General features: G+C 47.4%; 1 protein-coding gene across 1 annotated transcript in view; it reads left to right on the forward strand.

The window, feature by feature from the left end:
* The window catches only part of LOC139406146 (interleukin-1 receptor accessory protein-like 1-B), a 418,506-nt gene extending 399,715 nt beyond the window's left edge, over positions 1-18,791 (forward strand). The window contains exons 8-12 of the mRNA XM_071148631.1: positions 463-608; positions 2,110-2,256; positions 10,505-10,675; positions 15,885-15,929; positions 17,907-18,791. Coding sequence (XP_071004732.1) covers positions 463-608; positions 2,110-2,256; positions 10,505-10,675; positions 15,885-15,929; positions 17,907-18,631 — 1,234 coding nt within the window. The 3' untranslated portion in view covers positions 18,632-18,791. The remainder of the gene's footprint in view (positions 1-462; positions 609-2,109; positions 2,257-10,504; positions 10,676-15,884; positions 15,930-17,906) is intronic.
* The last annotated feature ends 1,450 nt before the right edge of the window (positions 18,792-20,241 follow it).

Consider the following 20,241-nt stretch of genomic DNA (forward strand, 5'->3'; position numbering starts at 1 on the left):
GTGAATAACATAGCATTCCTGTACTTCCAGTGCTTCACAGTAAATTTACTCCTGTACAGTAACACATTAATTTTATGTTTTATCACCCAGCCTGTGGTTACAGCACATTGCAAACTCAATACTTTCTGTAGGCTCTGCAGTCCTCATCCCATTCAAGACACAGCAAACCGAGTCAATCACCCAACCAATGTTTTTCCATGTCAGCCCTGGGATTGGAAAAGGCAACTCTCCGGTTACTGGCTGGTCTCTCTAACCTCGAGACTGACTGTCTCTCTAACCTCGAGACTGTTATGAAGTGAGGAGACATGGACATCCTAGTTAGTAGGAAACATGAATGACTCTGTCTGGCACAGTATTTATCAACTCTGTCACGTTGCACCCTCCTACGGAGGGGGACAATGTGACTACTCCCACAGGGACTACAATCCACTCCATTAATGATTGTTTTCTCTTGTCTTGCAGGGTGGTCCGGGAGCACCTGGGGGAACAGGAAGTGGCCATCTCCTTGATGATCCACTCGGTAGAAGAGGGGGACCTGGGGAACTACTCCTGCTATGTGGAGAATGGCAACGGGAGACGGCAGGCCACCATCCAACTCTCCAGAAGGGGTAAGGGTTCTTTCAAATCAAATTGTATTTGTCACATGCACCGAATACAACAGTGAAATGCTTACTGACAAGCCCTTAACCAACCATGCAGTTTTAAGAATATATATTTTTTGAAATATAACAAATAATTAAAGAGAAACAAAAAAATAACAGTAGCGAGGCTATATACAGGTGATTCCAATAGAGTCAATGTGTGTGGACACTGGTTAGTCGAGGTAATTGAGGTGATATGTACATGTAGGTAGAGGTAAAGTGACTATACATGGATGATAAACAGAGTAGCAGCAGTGTAAAAATGGGGGGGTGGGGACAATGCACCCATAGCACACACCCATAAGCCACAAAACACTCTCCTGAAGGGGTATGGGCTCCCTCTCACAACCATACCCCACAATACACTCTCCTGAAGGGGTATGGGCTCCCTCTCACAACCATACCCCACAATACACTCTCCTGAAGGGGTATGGGCTCCCTCTCACAACCATACCCCACAATACATTCTCCTGAAGGGATAAGGGCTCCCTCTCACAACCATACCCCACAATACACTCTCCTGAAGTTTGTGTTTGCCACCATAGCGATGTGTGTTTGCGCTCCATTTCATTCAACTATCTCTGTTGTTTTTCTTACATTCGTCCATTATTCTTCGTTCTCTGGCATGACTTGTGCTAGACTGTCTTTATGTGGTGGTTGTCACTTTAGCCAATAGAGCAGATGTGATGGTTATTTAAGCAGCCAATGGCTCCTCTTCTTTTCCCAACAAACGAGTGTTTGGTTATTGTCATGTTTTCTTCCCAGGATGCAGAATTGATGCTGGAGGGAGGGAGGGGGGAAGGCTCTGTCTGAGGGAGGGAGGAAAGAGAGCGAGAGAGAGATGAGGAGAACGAGTGTCAAGGAAATGGAGAGAAGTTGGTATAAGGATGAAGGTTATACACTATGTCATGGCTCACCTAGACAATGAACCCAAATTTAGATCATCACATTCTCCCTTTTTTCCTCAAGTCAACATAATCCCCCTATCTCTTCCATGTGGATGTGCTGTACGGCTCAGAGTAGGGTAGACATGAGTAGGGTATAACAGAGCAGAACAGGGTAGAGCGCAGCAGAGTAGGATAGAACAGAACAGGGTAGACATGAGTAGGGTATAACAGAGCAGAACAGGGTAGAGCGCAGCAGAGTAGGATAGAACAGAGCAGGGTAGAACAGGATAGACATGAGTAGGGTATAACAGAGCAGAGTAGGATAGAACAGAGCAGGGTAGAGCAGAGCATAGACACCAGGGATGACTCTATTACTCTGCAGTCTGTCTTCTTATTGCAGCACATGCAAACAGCTGTGTACTACCATGCACATATACGTACATCAAATAATGATGGTGTTGGGAAACATTATTGACTGACTCTATAGTTTTAGTGACATGGTCTTTCTTTCGCTCCCTTTCTCTCCCCTCTGCTTTCTTTCTCCCCTTCTCTTCCTCTCTCTGTCTCTCTCTCTCTCTCAGCAGAGCTGATGTACACGGTAGAGTTGGCAGGTGGTTTGGGCGCCATTCTGCTGCTGCTGCTCTTCCTCATCTCTCTGTATAAGTGTTATAAGATTGAGCTCATGCTCTTCTACAGGAGACACTTCGGCAGCGACGACCTGGATGGAGGTAAGGGCTCAGCCAATAGGTGGCTGTTGTCTGTTTGTTTCTCTCTATCGCTCTCAATTTCTCATTTTTTCTCTCTCTTTATCTCTCTATCGCTCTCAATTTCTCTCTCCTTTTCTCTTTCTTTCTCTCTCTCAATCTCTTTCTCTCATTTTCTCTTTCTTTCAATTCAAGAGGTTTTATTGGCATGGGAAACATATGTTAACATTGCCAAAACAAGTGAAGTAGATAATATTTAAAACTGAATTCAACAATAAAAATTAACTGTAAACATTACACTCACAGATGTTCCAAAACAACAAAGGCATTACAAATGTCATATGTGTATATATACAGTGTTTTAACGATGAACAAATTGTTGTAACGATGTACAAAAGAGAAAATAAGTAAGCATAAATATGGGTTGTATTTACAATGGTGTTTGTTCTTCACTGGTTTACCTTTTCTTGTGGCAACAGGTCACACATCTTGCTGCTGTGATGGCACACTGGTATTTCACCCAGTAGATATGGGAGTTTATCAAAATTGGGTTTGTTTTCAAATTCTTTGTGGATCTGTAATCTGAGGGAAATATGTGTCTCTAATATGGTCATACATTGGGCGAGAGGTTAGAAAGTGCAGCTCAGTTGTGCAGCTAACCCTGTAATTTAAATGGATTTTTATTTGGATTTCATGTAATGGACATACACAAAATAGTCCAAATTGGTGAAGTGAAATTGAAAAGGTAACTTGTTTAATTAAAATAATACTAAAAATGGAAAAGTGGTTTGTGCATATGTATTCACCCCTTTGCTATGAAGCCCTAAAATAAGATCTGGTGCAACCAATTACCTTCAGAAGTCACATAATTAGTTAGATTGCAGACAAGTGAACTTTATTTAAGTGTCACATGATCTCAGTATATATACACCTGTTCTAAAAGGCCCCAGAGCCTGCAATACCATTAAGCAAGGGGATCCACCAAGCAAGAAGCACTATGAAGACCAAGGAGCTCTCCAAACAGGTCAGGGACAAAGTTGTGGAGACGTACAGATCATGGTTGGGTTATAAAAAAATATAAAACTTTGACCATCCCACGGAGCACCATTAAATACATTTAAAAAAACCTGCCAAGAGAGGGCCGTCCACCAAAACTCACGGACCAGGCAAGGAGGGCATTAAACAGAGAGGCAACAAAGAGACCGAAGATAACCTTGGAGGGGCTGCAAAGCTCCACAGCGGAGGTTGGAGTATCTGTCCATAGGACCACTTTAAGCCGTACACTCCACAGAGCTGGGCTTTACGGAAGAGTAGCCAGAAAAAAAATAAGCAAATGTGTTTGGTGTTTGCCAAAAGGCATGTGGGAGACTCCTTATACATATGGAAGAAGGTACTCTGGTCAGATGAGACTACAATTGAGCTTTTTGGCCATCAAGGAAAACGCTATGTCTGGCGCAAACCCAACACCTCATCACCCTGAGAATACCATCCCCACAGTGAAGCATGGTTGTGGCAGCATCATGCTGCAGGGATGTTTCTCATCGGCAGGGACTGGGAAACTGGTCAGAATTGAAGGAATGATGGATGGAGCTAAATACAGAAAAATCCTTGAGGGGAAACCTGTTTCAGTCTTCCAGAGATTTGAGACTGGGACGGAGGTTCACCTTCCAGCAGGACCACGACCCTAAGCATACTGCTAAAGCAACACTCTTGGTAGGCATGTTGTGTAAATCAAATGATTACAAACCTCAAAAAACAAAAATCAATTTTAGTTCCAGGTTATAAGGCAACAAAATGGGAAAAATGCCAAGGGGGTGAATAATTTCGCAAGCCACTGTAGTCAAAGCTTTCCTTAAGTTTGGGTCAGTCAGTGTTCAGGTATTCTGTTGCTGTGTACTCTCTGTTTGGGGCCAAATATAATACTACTTTGCTCTGTTTTCTTAACTCTTTCCATTGTGTCAAGTAATTCTCTTTTTGTTTTCTCATGATTTGGTTGGGTCAAATTGTGTTTCTGTCCTGGGGATCTGTGGGGTCTGTTTGTGAACAAGTCCCAGGACCAGCTTGCTTAGGGGGCTCTTCTCCAGGTTCATCTCTCTGTAGGTGATGGCTTTGTTATGGAAGGTTTGGGAATCACTTTCTTTTAGTTGGATTTAGAATTTAACAGCTCTTTTCTGGGTTTTGATAATTAGCAGGTATCAGCCTAATTCTGCTCTGCATGCGTTATTTGGTGTTCTACGTTGTACACGGACAATTTAGCAGAATTATGCATGCAGTCTCAATTTGGTGTTTGTCCCATTTTGTGAATTCTTGGTTGGTGAGCGGACCCCAGACCTTTAGAACCAATTGCGCATCACAGCATAAAACGGTGCCTGCCCGGTCTCTTCAGCCCCCCGGTAAGCACAGGAAGTTGGCGTAGGTCTCCTACCTGGCGTCGCCATACTCCCTGTGAGCCCCCCCCCCCAATAAATTTTTGGGGCTGACTCTCGGGCTTCCGTCCGTGTCGCCGTGCTCGTCTCTCCAACTCCATTCTCCGATAACCTTCTTCGCACTGCTCCAGCGATTCATGTTTTTAATAAAGACGACTACATGAACAGACTAAACAAAACAAGAAAAGTGAAAACCTAAACAGTCCTATCTGGTGCCAACACAAAGACAGGAACAATCACCCACGAAACACTCAAAGAATATGGCTGCCTAAATATGGTTCCCAATCAGACATAATGATAAACACCTGCCTCTGATTGAAAACCACTCCAGACAGCCATAGACTTACCTAGAAAACCCCACTAAGCCACAATCCCAATACGTACGAAAAAAACCCAAGACAAAACACACCACATACAAAACCCATGTCACACCCTGGCCTGACCAAATAAATAAAGAAAACACAAAATACTAAAGACCAGGGCGTGACAGAACCACCCCCCCCCTCCCCAAGGTGCGGACTCCCGGCCGCACAACTAAACCCATAGGGGAGGGTCCGGGTGGGTGTCTGTCCACGGTGGCGGCTCCGGCGCGGGACGTGGACCCCACTCTAACAAAGTCTTAGTCCATTTGCCTTGCGTCCTTAGATAGGCGACCCTCGCCGCCGACCTTGGCCTAGTAGTCCTCACCAAGGGCCCCACTGGACTGAGGGGCAGCTCGGGACTGAGGGGTAGCTCGGGACTGAGGGGTAGCTCGGGACTGAGGGGTAGCTCGGGACTGAGGGGTAGCTCGGGACTGAGAGGAAGCTCAGCACTGAGAGGAAGCTTAGGCAGGTACTGGGCTCTGGCAGATCCTGGCTGGCTGGCAGTTCTGGCAGATCCTGGCTGACTGGCAGTTCTGGCAGATCCTGGCTGACTGGCGGATCCTGGCTGAATGGCGGATCCTGGCTGAATGGCGGATCCTGGCTGAATGGCGGATCCTGGCTGACTGGCGGATCTGGAAGATCCTGGCTGACTGGCAGCTCTGGCTGCTCCATGCTGACTGGCTGCTCTGGCTGCTCCATGCTGACTGGCTGCTCTGGCTGCTCCATGCTGACTGGCGGCTCTGGCTGCTCCATGCTGACTGGTGGCTCTGGCTGCTCCATGCTGACTGGCGGCTCTGGCTGCTCCATGCTGACTGGCGGCTCTGGCTGCTCCATGCTGACTGGCGGCTCTGGCTGCTCCATGCTGACTGGTGGCTCTGGCTGCTCCATGCAGACTGGCGGCTCTGACGGCTCCTTGCAGACTGGCAGCTCTGGCGGCTCCTTGCAGACTGGCAGCTCTGGCGGCATCCTGCAGACTCGCAGCTCTGGCAGCTCCTTGCAGACTGGCAGCTCCTTGCAGACTGGCAGCTCCTTGCAGACTGGCAGCTCTGGACAGGCGGGAGACTCCGGCAGCGCTGTAGAGGCGGAAGGCTCTAGCAGCGCTAAACAGGCGGGAGACTCCGACAGCACTGTAGAGGAGGAAGGCTCTGACTGCGCTGAACAGGCGGGAGACTCCGGCAGCGCTGGAGAGGAGGAAGGCTCTGGCAGCGCTGGACAGGCGAGGCGCACTGTAGGCCTGATGCGTGGTGCTGGCACTGGTGGTACTGGGCCGAGAACACGCACAGGAAGCCTGGTGCGGGGAGCTGCCACCAGAGGGCTGATGCGTGGAGGTGGTACTGGATAGACCGGACCGTGCAGGCGCACTGGAGCTCTTGAGCAACGAGCCTGCCCAACCATACCTGGTTGAATGCTCCCGGTCGCCCTGCCAGTGCGGCGAGGTGGAATAGCCCGCACTGGGCTATGCAGGCGAACCGGGGACACCGAGCGCAAGGCTGGTGCCATGTAAGCCGGCCCAAGGAGATGCACTGGGGACCAGATGCGTAGAGCCGGCTTCATGGCACTTGGCTCGATGCTTACTCTAGCCCGGCCGATACGCAGAGCTGGAATGTACCGCACCGGGCTATGCACCCGCACTGGAGACACCGTGCGCACCACAGCATAACACAGTGCCTGCCCGGTCTCTTCAGCCCTCCGGTAAGCACAGGAAGTTGGCGTAGGTCTCCTACCTGGCGTCGCCATACTCCCTGTGAGCCCCCCCCCCCCAAGAAATTTTTGGGGCTGACTCTCGGGCTTCCATCCGCGTCGCCGTGCTCGTCTCTCCAACTCCATTCTCCGATAACCTTCTTCGCACTGCTCCAGCGAATCCCAGGCAGGCTCCGGCACTCTCCCTGGGTCGACCGCCCACCTGTCTATCTCCTCCCAAGTAGTATAGTCCATACTCTTGCCGTCCAAAACGTCCTCCCATGTCCATTCCTCTTTTCGCTGCTCCTGCTGCCTCTGCCTGTCACCACGCCGCTTGGTCCTGTTGTGGTGGGTGATTCTGTAAGGGTTTTCCTGTGTTGAAGGAGAGGCGGACCAAAATGCGGCGTGGTGGTTATTCATGTTTTTAATAAAGACGACTACATGAACAGACTAAACAAAACAAGAAAAGTGAAAACCTAAACAGTCCTGTCTGCTGCAAACACAAAGACAGGAACAATCACCCACGAAACACTCAAATAATATGGCTGCCTAAATATGGTTCCCAATCAGAGACAACGATAAACACCCGCCTCTGATTGAGAACCACTCCAGACAGCCATAGACTTACCTAGAAAACCCCACTAAGCCACAATCCCAATACGTACGAAAAAAACCCAAGACAAAACACACCACATACAAAACCCATGTCACACCCTGGCCTGACCAAATAAATAAAGAAAACACAAAATACTAAGACCAGGGCGTGACACCAATTTCCCTATGGTTGTATAACTGATTAAAATATCTTTAGCCAAATCCTAATTGGTATGTCTAATTCTATGTTCCTTTTGATGGCATAGAATGCCCTTCTTGCCTTTGTGGATTCTTTGTGGAAGTTACCTGTGTTGCTGATGTTTAGGCCAAGATATGTGTCGTTTTTTGTGTGCTCTAGGGCAATGGTGTATAGATGGAATTTGTATTTGTGGTCCTGGCGACTGGACCTTTTTTGGGGATCTTACTGAGATTTATTGTCAGGGCCCAGGTCTGGCAGTATCTGTGCAGAAGATCTAGGTGCTGCTGTAGGCCCTCCTTGGTTGGTGACAAAAGCACCAGATCATCAGCAAACAGACATTTGACTTCAGATTCTAGTATGGTGAGACCGGGTGCTACAGACTTTTGTAGTGCCCTTGCCAATTTGTTGATATATATGTTGAAGAGGGTGGGGCTTTTGCATCCCTGTCTCACCCCATGGCCTTGTGGGAAGAAATGTGTTTTTTGCCTATTTTAACTGCACACTTGTTGTTTGTGTACATGGATTTTATAATGTCGTATGTTTTTCTCCCAACACCACTTTCCATCAATTTGTAGACCAGACCCTCATGCCAAATTGAGTTGAAGGCTTTTTTGAAATCAACAAATCATGAGGAGACTTTGCCTTTGTATTGGTTTGTTTGTCAATTAGGGTGTACAGGGTGAATACATGGTCTGTCGTACGATAATTTGGTAAAAAGCCAATTTGACATTTGCTCAGTACATTGTTTTCACTGAGAAAATGTACGAGTCTGCTGTTAATGATGATGCAGAGGATTTTCTCAAGGTTGCCGTTGACGCATATCCCACGGTAGTTACTGGGGTCAAATTTGTCTCCACTTTTGTGGATTGGGGTGATCAGTCCTTGGTTCCAAATATTGGGGAAGATGCCAGAGCTAAGGATGATGTTAAAGAGTTTGATGAAGTCCAGGTTCCTACTCTTTATGCCAAAGGCAGATGACCTCAGGCCTTGGATATTCCAGGATGAGATAGTGAAGGCTTTGTGTTCCATAAAGTGTCCAGTGTTGTTGGTCATGTGGTTTGGCCTCAAGCCAAACCACACCTCTCTCTCACTCTCACACTCACTCACTCACACATATATACTTTATAAACTAGTCTGCATGTGTGCTTTGAAGGTTGTTTCTATGAAAGCCATTACCGGTCAGAGCCTGCAGCCGTAACAGTCTCCCAGGTACACACACACACACACACACACACGTCACATACATGAACACACACAAACTCCTCACTGACAGCCAGCCCATTGTCTCCAGTAATAACCCATTGAGTGAGGTGTGTGTGTGCTTGCATTCCTGTGTGTGTGTTTGTAGGTCACTAGGGATACATGGGAAAGAGGGGAGGCAGATTTTCAATTTGTTCTCCATTAAGAGAGGGATCAGTCTCAATATGTCATGGTATGATGTCCACCCTCTCCTGTGGACCAGCAGAGAACTGCTGTCTGCTTTGGGACGGGGAGGCTGGGACTAAGCCAACTCCCTCCCTACCCAAATCAAAGGAAAAAGTCTACCAACAAACTGAAGTTGGAGGCTTTTTTTGTTTCTCCTCCCAGATACAGTTAGTTCCGTCCTAGTTTGGGCTTGTTGGTGAGGCAACAAGGCATCACCTGTGTCCAAGTCATTACTGGAGCAAAGAACCGCCCTTGCTGTCTCTGCCTGGCCGGTTCCCCTCTCTCCACTGGGATTCTCTGCCTCTAACCCTATTACAGCTGCTGAGTCACTGGTTTACTGGTGCTCCTCCATGCCATCCCTAGGAGGGGTGCGTCACTTGAGTGGGTTGAGTCACTGACGTGATCTTCCTGTCTGTGTTGCCGCCCCCCCCCCTTGGGTTGTGCCGGGGCGGAGATCTTTGTGGGCTATACTCAGCCTTGTCTCAGAATGGTAAGTTGGTGGTTGAAGATATCCCTCTAGTGGTGTGGGGGCTGTGCTTTGGCAAAGTGGGTGGGGTTATATCCTACCTGTTTGGCCCTGTCCAGGGGGTATCGTCGGACGGGGTAACAGCGTCTCCCGACCACTCCTATCTCAGCCTCCAGTAATTTTGCTGTAATAGTTTGTGTTGGGGGCTAGGGTCAGTCTGTTATATCTGGAGTATTTCTCCTGCCTTATCCGGTGTACTCTGTCTCTGTCTGTCTGTCTGTCTCTGTCTGTCTCTCTCTCTCTCTCTCTCCTATGTATGTATATATTTTTTTTAATCATTCAAGTGCCTTCAATGAACCCCTTACAGACTCTGATCCCCTCCCCTCTTCCTACTCCTCTCCTTCTCCGTGCTCTGTGTCCTACCTGTGTGAAATAAGGGAAGCCTTTGAGCAGCTAGCGGGAATGCTGTGCCAGGTTTACAGATCAAGGATTATAGGAGAGCCTTTAGGGTCGGAAAACCACTGTGCACTAATGAGTTTATCTTCTGGGGAGAGGTGTGTTTGTGCGTGCGTGCGCATGAGACAAAATCAGAGTGGTTGTCCTGATAGCCTGTAGCTTCTGAGAGGAACTTGGTTTTCTGTTTTTGACACATTTGCTTCCTCTAGTGTTGTTGATCTATCAGTCTGGCTTTCTACTGCTTCCTCTAGTCTCTTGTTGATCCATCAGTCTGGCTTTCTACTGCTTCCTCTAGTGTTGTTGATCCATCAGTCTGGCTTTCTACTGCTTCCTCTAGTCTCTTGTTGATCCATCAGTCTGGCTTTCTACTGCTTCCTCTAGTGTTGTTGATCCATCAGTCTGGCTTTCTACTGCTTCCTCTAGTGTTGTTGATCTATCAGTCTGGCTTTCTACTGCTACCTCTAGTGTTGTTGATCCATCAGTCTGGCTTTCTACTGCAGATCTCAGCTCTATCATTATGTCTGGCAATATAATTATCTTTCTTTCACTTTCACATAATAAAGAGTCATTTTTTTGTCTGTTCATGCCTACATTCATATCCCTGAGTGTGCATATGCTTCACCCGACCTTCTCTGTGTGCTCTGTCTTTCTGTGTTTCTGGCAGATAATAAGGACTATGATGCATACCTGTCCTACACTAAAGTAGACCCTGACCAGTGGAGTCAGGAGACCAAGGAGGAGGAGCGCTTTGCCCTGGAGATCCTCCCTGACGTCTTGGAGAAACACTACGGGTACAAACTCTTCATCCCAGACAGAGACCTCATCCCCACAGGAAGTAAGTGATGACGAGGGGAGTGAGGGAGGGGGAGGTTGACGGGAGAGAGGGAGGGGGGAGGTTGACGGAGTGAGGGAGGGGGAGGTTGACGTGAGTGAGAGAGGGGGGAGGTTGACGGGAGTGAGGGGGGGGGGGGAGGGGGGAGGTTGACGGGAGTGGGGGAGAAGGAGATTGACGGGAGTGGGGGAGGGGGGAGATTGACGGGAGTGGGGGAGGGGGAGATTGACGGGAGTGAGGGAGGGGGGAGGTTGACGGGAGTGAGGGAGGCGGGAGTTTGACGGGAGTAGGGGAGGGGGGAGGTTGACGGGAGTAGGGGAGGCGGGAGGTTGACGGGAGTGAGGGAGTGAGGGAGGGGGAGGTTGACGGGGGTGAGGCAGGGGGAGGTTGACGGGAGTGAGGGAGGGGGAGGTTGACGGGGGTGAGGCAGGGGGAGGTTGACGGGAGTGAGGGAGGGGGGAGTTTGACGGGAGTAGGGGAGGTGGGAGGTTGACGGGAGTAGGGGAGGAGGGAGGTTGACGGGAGTGAGGGAGTGAGGGAGGGGGAGGTTGACGGGGGTGAGGCAGGGGGAGGTTGACGGGAGTGAGGGAGGGGGAGGTTGACGGGGGTGAGGCAGGGGGAGGTTGACGGGGGTGAGGCAGGGGGAGGTTGACGGGGGTGAGGGAGGGGGAGGTTGACGGGGTTGAGGCAGGGGGGAGGTTGACGGGAGTGAGGGAGGGGGGAGGTTGACGGGAGTGAGGCAGGGGGGAGGTTGACGGGAGTGAGGCAGGGGGGAGGTTGACGGGAGTGAGGCGGGGGGAGGTTGACGGTAGGGGGGAGGTTGACGGGAGTGAGGCAGGGGGGAGGTTGACGGGAGTGAGGGAGTGGGGGAGGTTGACGGGAGTGAGGGAATGGGGGAGGTTGACGGGAGTGGGGGAGGTTGACGGGAGTGAGGCAGGGGGGAGGTTGACGGGAGTGAGGCAGGGGGAGGTTGACGGGAGGGGGGAGGTTGACGGGAGTGATTGAGGGAGGGGAAGGTTGACAGGAGTGAGGGAGGGGGGAGGTTGACGGGGGGAGGGGGGAGGTTGACGGGAGGCGGGGGGGTTGACTGGAGTGAGGGAGGGGGAGGTTGACGGGAGGCGGGGGGGGTTGACTGGTGTGAGGGAGGGGGGAGATTGACGGTAGGGGGGGAGGTTGACGGGAGTGAGGCAGGGGGGAGGTTGACGGGAGTGAGGGAATGGGGGAGGTTGACGGGAGTGAGGGAGTGGGGGAGGTTGACGGGAGTGAGGCAGGGGGGAGGTTGACGGGAGTGAGGCAGGGGGAGGTTGACGGGAGGGGGGAGGTTGACGGGAGTGAGTGAGGGAGGGGGGAGGTTGACGGGAGTGATTGAGGGAGGGGAAGGTTGACAGGAGTGAGGGAGGGGGGAGGTTGACGGGGGGAGGGGGGAGGTTGACGGGAGGCGGGGGGGTTGACTGGAGTGAGGGAGGGGGGAGGTTGACGGGAGGCGGGGGGGTTGACTGGTGTGAGGGAGGGGGAGATTGACGGGAGGCGGGGGGGTTGACTGGGCTGAGGGAGGGGGAGGTTGACGGGAGGCGGGGGGGGGTTGACTGGAGTGAGGGAGGGGAGGGTTGACGGGAGGCGGGAGGGGTTGACGGGAGTGAGGGAGGGGGGGGTTGACGGGAGTGAGGGAGGGGGAGGTTGACGGGAGTGAGGGAGGGGGAGGTTGACGGGAGGCGGGGGGGTTGACTGGAGTGAGGGAGGGGGAGGTTGACGGGAGGCGGGGGGTTGACGGGAGTGAGGGAGGGGGGGGGTTGACGGGAGTGAGGGAGGGGGAGGTTGACGGGAGTGAGGGAGGGGGGGGAGGTTGACGGGAATGAGGGGTGTGTGGGGGGCCTGTTGGAGGGGGTAGGGTGGCGTAAAGAGGTAGGGGGTGTGTGGGTGTGATGAGGGGTAAGGGTTGTGGGGGTGGGGTAGAGGGGTTAGGAGTGTGTGGGGGGAAAGGGGTTGGGTGGGGGTGATGAGGGGTTGTGGGTGTGTGGGCTGGGGTAGAGGGGTAGGGAGTGTGTGGGGGTGATGAGGGGGTAGGGTAAGGGATGCTGTGTGTGGTTACGTGATAGTAGGTTCACAAATTTTGTTGTGGCTTGTACAGTTATTGTTGTTATTGTGATTGTTCTTTACTCTGTCACTATATCGTCTGCCTCTGTCATCAGTCACTATGTCATGGAAAGATCAGGTGTTCATAATATTCTGTGTATATGTGTAGTTTGTGCAACAAAGAAACTCTAAATAATATATCCATATCATCAATAGAACAACCTTTAGTACTTTCACCTGTGTCACTTATATAGTTGTTACATGTGCTGTATATTGCTTCAAATATATAATATATTGCTTTCCCATGCATATTGTTGTATCCCCTGTTGTGGAATTTTTTATTTATCCTTTATTTAACTAGGCAAGTCAGTTTAAAACAAATTCTTATTTACAATGACAGCCTACCCCAGCCAAACCCTAACATCACTGGGCCAATTGTGCACCACCTTCATGAGACTCCCAATCACGACTGGTTGTGATACAGCCTGGAATCAAACCAGGGTCTGTAGTGACATCTCTAGCACTGAGATGCAGTGCCTTAGACCGCTGCGCCACTCGGGAGCCCGAGTGTATGACTGTATACAACAGCAAGTGTTATATGCATACTGTGCATTTGTTTAAACAGGCATGCATGCACTTGTTCAGTGCATGATCATAGAATGCATGCTTATGATTGGTTGTAACCATCTGAACCGTCTTATTCCTGATGCACTCCTAAACACTATCATGTTCCTTTCAAGATCTATTAAATGGGCAGTGGAGTCAAAAAAAGTGATTTTTCTGTTTTTAAAATGATATTTCCACACTAAGGTTGAAATGCCCTTTTAATGTACAAGCTTTTTGAGAGAAAAAAGGCCTAAAATTTCAGCCTGTTCAGATGGGAAGGAGATTTTGGCCCACAGGCATAACATCACAATCCGATTAGATTATTCTGACCAATGGACAATCTTTTATTTGCATATGTATCCTCATACTTTGAAGGGGTAAGCGGGGTAGGCTCTAGGGTCTAGACAATCCTATCCACCAATCAGGACTGTGTATGTAAATATATCGTAATTTGTATCAACACGCCCACATGATCAGACTGAGCATTTCAATGGCAAAAGGAGGCTCCCAAACATAAATGATTGATTTTTGTATTTTGAAAGTTGCATATCTTGAAAACTTGAGTGCTGACAAGCAAAACATTTTGGGACCATGTCAACAATGGACTAATGAAACAAATACCAAAAATATAGTTTTTGGGTGGAGTTTTCCTTTAAGAACCCACTCCCTTTAACCGAGATGCAACATTCTCTCTCACCTTTCTAGTCCAAAATGTATTCTACTGTGTAGCCTATGCCACACTGACTGTGCCCTCAGCAAGGGAACTGTGTAACAGTGGACATGAGATACAGCTATCTCAGTATACATGCTGTAGGGCAGATATCATACAGTACATGTTATCCCTAGCAGCGTCCTCTCTTGTTCCCATTTAACCCATTAATACATTCATGAATATATTTTGTGAACATATTCTGATGCATGTGCCAATCTGTCTAGTAGTCCGTCTATGTATATGGTCCAGGTTGTTCATTACCAGGGCTCTACGTCTAGCTGGGTCTTGATGTTCAGTATCTATTACCACAGCTTTACATCTAGCTGGGTCAGGAAGTTCAGTATCAGTATTGACTCCTGAGTGGCGCAGCAGTCTACAGACTACAGACCCTGGTTCGATTCCAGGCTGTATCACAACCAGCCGTGATTGGGAGTCCCGTAGGGCGGCGCACAATTGGCCCAGCTTCGTTAAGGGTTTGGCCGGGGTAGGCCGTCATTGTAAATAAGAATTTTATTTTTCTTAACTGACTTGCCTAGTGAAATAAAGGTAAAAAAAGGATATATAGAAATCTATTACCACAGCTCTATGTCTAGCTGGGTCAAGATGTTCTGTATATATTACTACATCTAGCTGGGTCAGGATGTTCTGTATATATTACTACATCTAGCTGGGTCAGGATGTTCTGTATATATTACTACATCTAGCTGGGTCAGGATGTTCTGTATATATTACTACATCTAGCTGGGTCAAGATGTTCTGTATATATTACTACATCTAGCTGGGTCAAGATGTTCAGTATATATTACTACATCTAGCTGGGTCAGGATGTTCTGTATATATTACTACATCTAGCTGGGTCAAGATGTTCTGTATATATTACTACATCTAGCTGGGTCAAGATGTTCTGTATATATTACTACATCTAGCTGGGTCAAGATGTTCTGTATATATTACTACATCTAGCTGGGTCAGGATGTTCTGTATATATTACTACATCTAGCTGGGTCAAGATGTTCTGTATATATTACTACATCTAGCTGGGTCAGGATGTTCTGTATATATTACTACATCTAGCTGGGTCAGGATGTTCTGTATATATTACTACATCTAGCTGGGTCAGGATGTTCTGCATATATTACTACATCTAGCTGGGTCAGGATGTTCTGCATATATTACTACATCTAGCTGGGTCAAGATGTTCTGTATATATTACTACATCTAGCTGGGTCAAGATGTTCTGTATATATTACTACATCTAGCTGGGTCAAGATGTTCTGTATATATTACTACATCTAGCTGGGTCAAGATGTTCTGTATATATTACTACATCTAGCTGGGTCAAGATGTTCTGTATATATTACTACATCTAGCTGGGTCAAGATGTTCTGTATATATTACTACATCTAGCTGGGTCAGGATGTTCTGTATATATTACTACATCTAGCTGGGTCAGGATGTTCAGTATATATTACTACATCTAGCTGGGTTTCATGTGGAATAGAGTGAAAGAGTGAACACATCCAGTGAGACTACTGCTCCGGCGGTATGGTAGGCAGCTTCAGACAGAATGGGACATCATAGAGGGACATGTTTAGAGGCTGTTACTGTAGTTACTGCACTGCTGGATGAGAGAGAGACAGCTGAACGGAGAAACTAGTCCCTAGTCAGAGTTATACAACAAGTTGCTAAAAAACTGTGTGTGAGAGAGAGAACGAGAGAGCAAAATAATTTCTAGTTCATATGCCAGTGTTACGCAAGTCCTCTTTGGTGTGTGTGTTCTCCTGTGATCTGAGTCTCAATGTTGACATGTTTTATGTTTAGGTCTGGCCAATGAGCTTTACCAGGATGACACAAGACTTCTTAGAGGTACATGTCCTCAGTCTCCCTCTTGTGTCAGCAACTGTGATGCACTTCCTCTCTGGACAGGAAGAGAAGCTTAGGGTGGGCATTTTGTAAGCGTTTACACAGCAGGAGCATAGCTTTTAAGTCAGAACACACACACTCTAGCACACAAACACAGGCAAACACACCCACGTACACAAACACACATGCCATTGCACACAGACACACGCAGATCCAAAAACCTCAGAGGGAGAGAGAGATTAGAAGTGATGTAGATAGTGTTGACTAAGACCAGTTGTAGTATACAGGTTGGAGGCACCTTCATTGGGGAGAACGGGCTCGTGGTAATGACTGGAGCGGAATAAGTGGAATGATATCAAATTCATGAAACACATAGTTTCCATGTGTTTGATGGCATTTTATTTGCGGCGTTCCGGCCATTATTATGAGCCGTTCTCCTCTCAGCAGCCTCCTGTGTTATAGTAATTGTATGTTTAAACGCTAAACTGTTGTCTGACTGCTGTCCGGTTTGTGTTGTATGTCTTGTAGTTGTCCATCCATTGTACTGTGAAGTGGTGTGCTCGATGTCTCATGTCCACATCATGTTACAACAAATATATTACTGTATACAGTAGCTTGTGAAAGTAATTTCCCCATTTTGTTGCCTTACAACCTGGAATTAAAATAGTTTTTTGGGATGTTTGTATCATTTGATTTACACAGCATGCCTACCTCTTTGAAGATGCAAAATATGTTTTATTGTGAAAGAAACAAGAAATACAACAAAAAATTGAAAACTTGAGAGTGCATAACTATTTACCCCCTCAAAGTCAATACTTCGTAGAGCCACCTTTTGCAGCAATTACAGCTGCAAGTATCTTGGGTATGTCTCTATAAGCTTAGCACATCTAGCCACTGGGATTTTGTCCATTCTTCAAGGCAATACTACTCCAGCTCCTTCAAGTTGGATGGGTTCCACTTGTGTACAGCAATCTTTAAGTCATACCACAGATTCTCAATTGGATTGAGGTCTTTGATTAGGCCATTCCAAGACATTTAAATGTTTCCCCTTAAACCACTCAAGTGTTGCTTTAGCAGTATGCTTAGGGTAATTGTCCTGCTGGAAGGTGAACCTCCGTCCCAGTCTCAAATCTCTGGAAGACTGAAACAGTTTTGCCTCAAGAATTTCCCTGTATTTAGTGCAATCCATCATTCCTTCAATTCTGACCAGTTTCCCAATCCCTGTCGATGGACAAACATCCCCACAGCATGATGCTGCCACCACCATGCTTCACTGTGGGGATGGTGTTCTCGGGGTGATGGGGGGTGTTGGGTTTGCACCAGACAGCGTTTTCCTTGATGGCCAAAAAGCTCAATTTTAGTCTCATCTGACCAGATTTCTTTCATATGTTTGGGGAGGTACCCACATTGCCTTTTGGCGAACACCAAAAATGTTTCCTTATTTTTTTTCTGCACACTCTTCCGTAAAGCCCAGCTCTATGGAGTGTATGACTTAGTGGTCCTATGGGCAGATACTCCAATCTCTGCTATGGAGCTTTGCAGCTCCTTCAGGTCAATTTGGACTATTTTGTGTATGTACATTAAATAAAATAAAACATTCAGATTACAAGTTGTAATGCAACAAAATAGGAAAAACGCCAAAGAGGGTGAATAATTTTGCAAGGCGCTGTACAAAACATGTTATAGAACATATGTTACTGTCTACAAAACATGTTATAGAAAATATGTTACTGTATACAAAACATGTTATAGAAAATATGTTACTGTATACAAAACATGTTATAGAACATATGTTACTGTCTACAAAACATGTTATAGAAAATATGTTACTGTATACAAAACATGTTATAGAAAATATGTTAGTGTATAGAATAATCTAAGCTGTTTTGAGTTTTCCCTTTTTCAAGGAGATTGATTGTATGCTGAGTGCTTTGGGTTCTCCCTCTCCCTTCATCCCTCTGTCTCTCTCCCTCTATCCAGCCTACATCGAGGACGTGGCGCGCTGTGTGGACCAATCCAAGCGCCTCATCATTGTCATGACGCCCAACTATGTGGTGCGGCGGGGGTGGAGCATCTTTGAGCTGGAGACACGCCTCCGCAACATGTTGGTCACCGGGGAGATCAAGGTGATTCTGATTGAGTGTGCCGAGCTGCGTGGCATCATGAACTACCAAGAGATGGAGGCCCTCAAACACACCATCAAGACCCTCACCGTCATCAAGTGGCGTGGCCCAAAGAGCAACAAGCTCAGCTCCAAGTTCTGGAAGCAACTGCAGTATGAGATGCCCTTCTGCCGCACCGAACCCATGCTGAGCCATGAGCCAGCGATGGACGTCAGCGAGCAGGGCCCCTTCGGCGAGCTCCAGACCGTCTCCGCCATCTCTATGGCAGCTGCCACCTCCACCGCCATGGCCACGGCACACCCGGAACTCCGCTCGTCCTTCCACAACTCCTACCACACCACCATGCGGCAGAAACACTACTACCGCAGCTACGAGTACGACCTGCCGCCGGGGGGCACGCTGCCGCCGATGTCATCACTAGGCAACCAGCACACCTACTGCAACATCCCACTGACGATGCTGAATGGACAGAGGCCGCCAGCGGGGAAGAGCCGCGAGCACAGTGTGGAGGAGGACCACACTAACCACGCCATGCTGCCTCTGTTACCCAGGGAGACCAGCATCTCCAGCGTCATCTGGTGACCAGGGGGAGCGGGGCAGGGTAGAACCTTACGACACTAGCAGAGAAACGCGGTTTGGTCTGGTTTGACTTGGATCGGTTTGGTGTCACGCTTCTATGAGCCAGTACTGATTGGCTACATCTGAGAGATTGTGATGAGTTTGGTTAGGAGTGGACCCATGTGAACAGGCAAGACAAAGTCAGGGGGAGGTTTGGTTTGGAACGTGGTCCTCATGTATGCAGAGGAGAAGTTCTTAACCCTTAAAGATTCAAACTGACAACAACAAACTGTTTGATCAAAAGACATCAGAGTTTGATCAACATGAACTGTGAATAAAAAATAAAAGAACCCACGCATTGGCACTTGTGCATGCGCGCGTACACACACACACACACACACAAAAGGAAAACAGGGTCCTGTACATATATTTTCAATTTATTTGTAGCATAGGTGTCTTCCTGTTTGTGTTTTTCTCTTTTTATTCAGTCATGTTTGTTGCCTTCATTACTTTAACTTGTCACACAGATTTATATATTTCTATTTTTTCTGTTTTTTATTTATTTTGATTGAATTACAATATGCTTATGAAGAAAGCCAGTATGTCATGTATCTGCGCTGTTCTGTTTTCTATCTTGACTTTATGTAGTTTAAGATTTTTTTTTACACACTTTTGGGGAATTGCCTGGACATTGCAATGTTTTACTCCAAGGAGCAGCATCTTGTTGTTGACCTGTATAAGGTGTATATCTAGTTTTTAAAACAATCTTTTAAAAAAATCATAGAATATGCAAAAAGAAGGAAGAGCTACTGGTGATGTTGATGTAACTTCCTGTGGACCAGAGGAAGGGGAGGATTTAGAGAGGGGTCCTAGTCCTCTCCAGTCAGTCAGTCAGAGCTCTCTCTAAAGCTTCATATTTTATATAAAAACAAACAGCCTCGCTGTTTTAGTGTGATAGTGAAATCCCTCACCTTAAAAAGAAATGTGTTGATTATTTTAAAAATAAGTATATTTTTATAACAAAAAGAGTTTGCTTGGAAAGTCATACTTATTTACATTTCATCTGACATTAAGGGGGAGGTGTGTGTGTGTGTGTTAGGCTGGTTTTGTACACCACTTAGATATGTGGTTCCTGGTTTGTTAAAGGCCCAGTGCAGTCAAACGTGATTTACTTGTGTTTTATGTTTCTACACTGAGGTTGGAATAATACTGTGAAATTATGAAAATTATAAGGCCCTTTTAGTGTAGGAGCTGTTTGAAAAGCTGTTTGTTCAGCCTGTTGGAGGGAGGGAGTTTTGATCTTTCATGGTAACACCATGCAGTAAATTAGAACAATAAGAAAGAGTACCAAGCCTCTCTGCCAATAACAGAACATTTTCAGTTTCCCCTTCCCACTCAAACCACTCACAGACAGTCTTAGCAAAATTCTTGCTTGATAAATTGATATTTAGACACTAATTAATTTTTTTGACCATTTTAATTGTAAACAGTCACAGAAAGGCACTTAATTCTTACCCAGAAATGATTTGATATTGAGATAAAAACAGCTGCATTGGACCTTTTAAGATAACAGTATGGATTTTGAGTACCTCATGAAACATTTTTAGATTTAAAAAATACATTTTCAATGTCTT

This window comes from Oncorhynchus clarkii, chromosome 3 (genome assembly GCF_045791955.1).
Source record: "Oncorhynchus clarkii lewisi isolate Uvic-CL-2024 chromosome 3, UVic_Ocla_1.0, whole genome shotgun sequence".
Classification (NCBI taxonomy): Eukaryota; Metazoa; Chordata; class Actinopteri; order Salmoniformes; family Salmonidae; genus Oncorhynchus; species Oncorhynchus clarkii.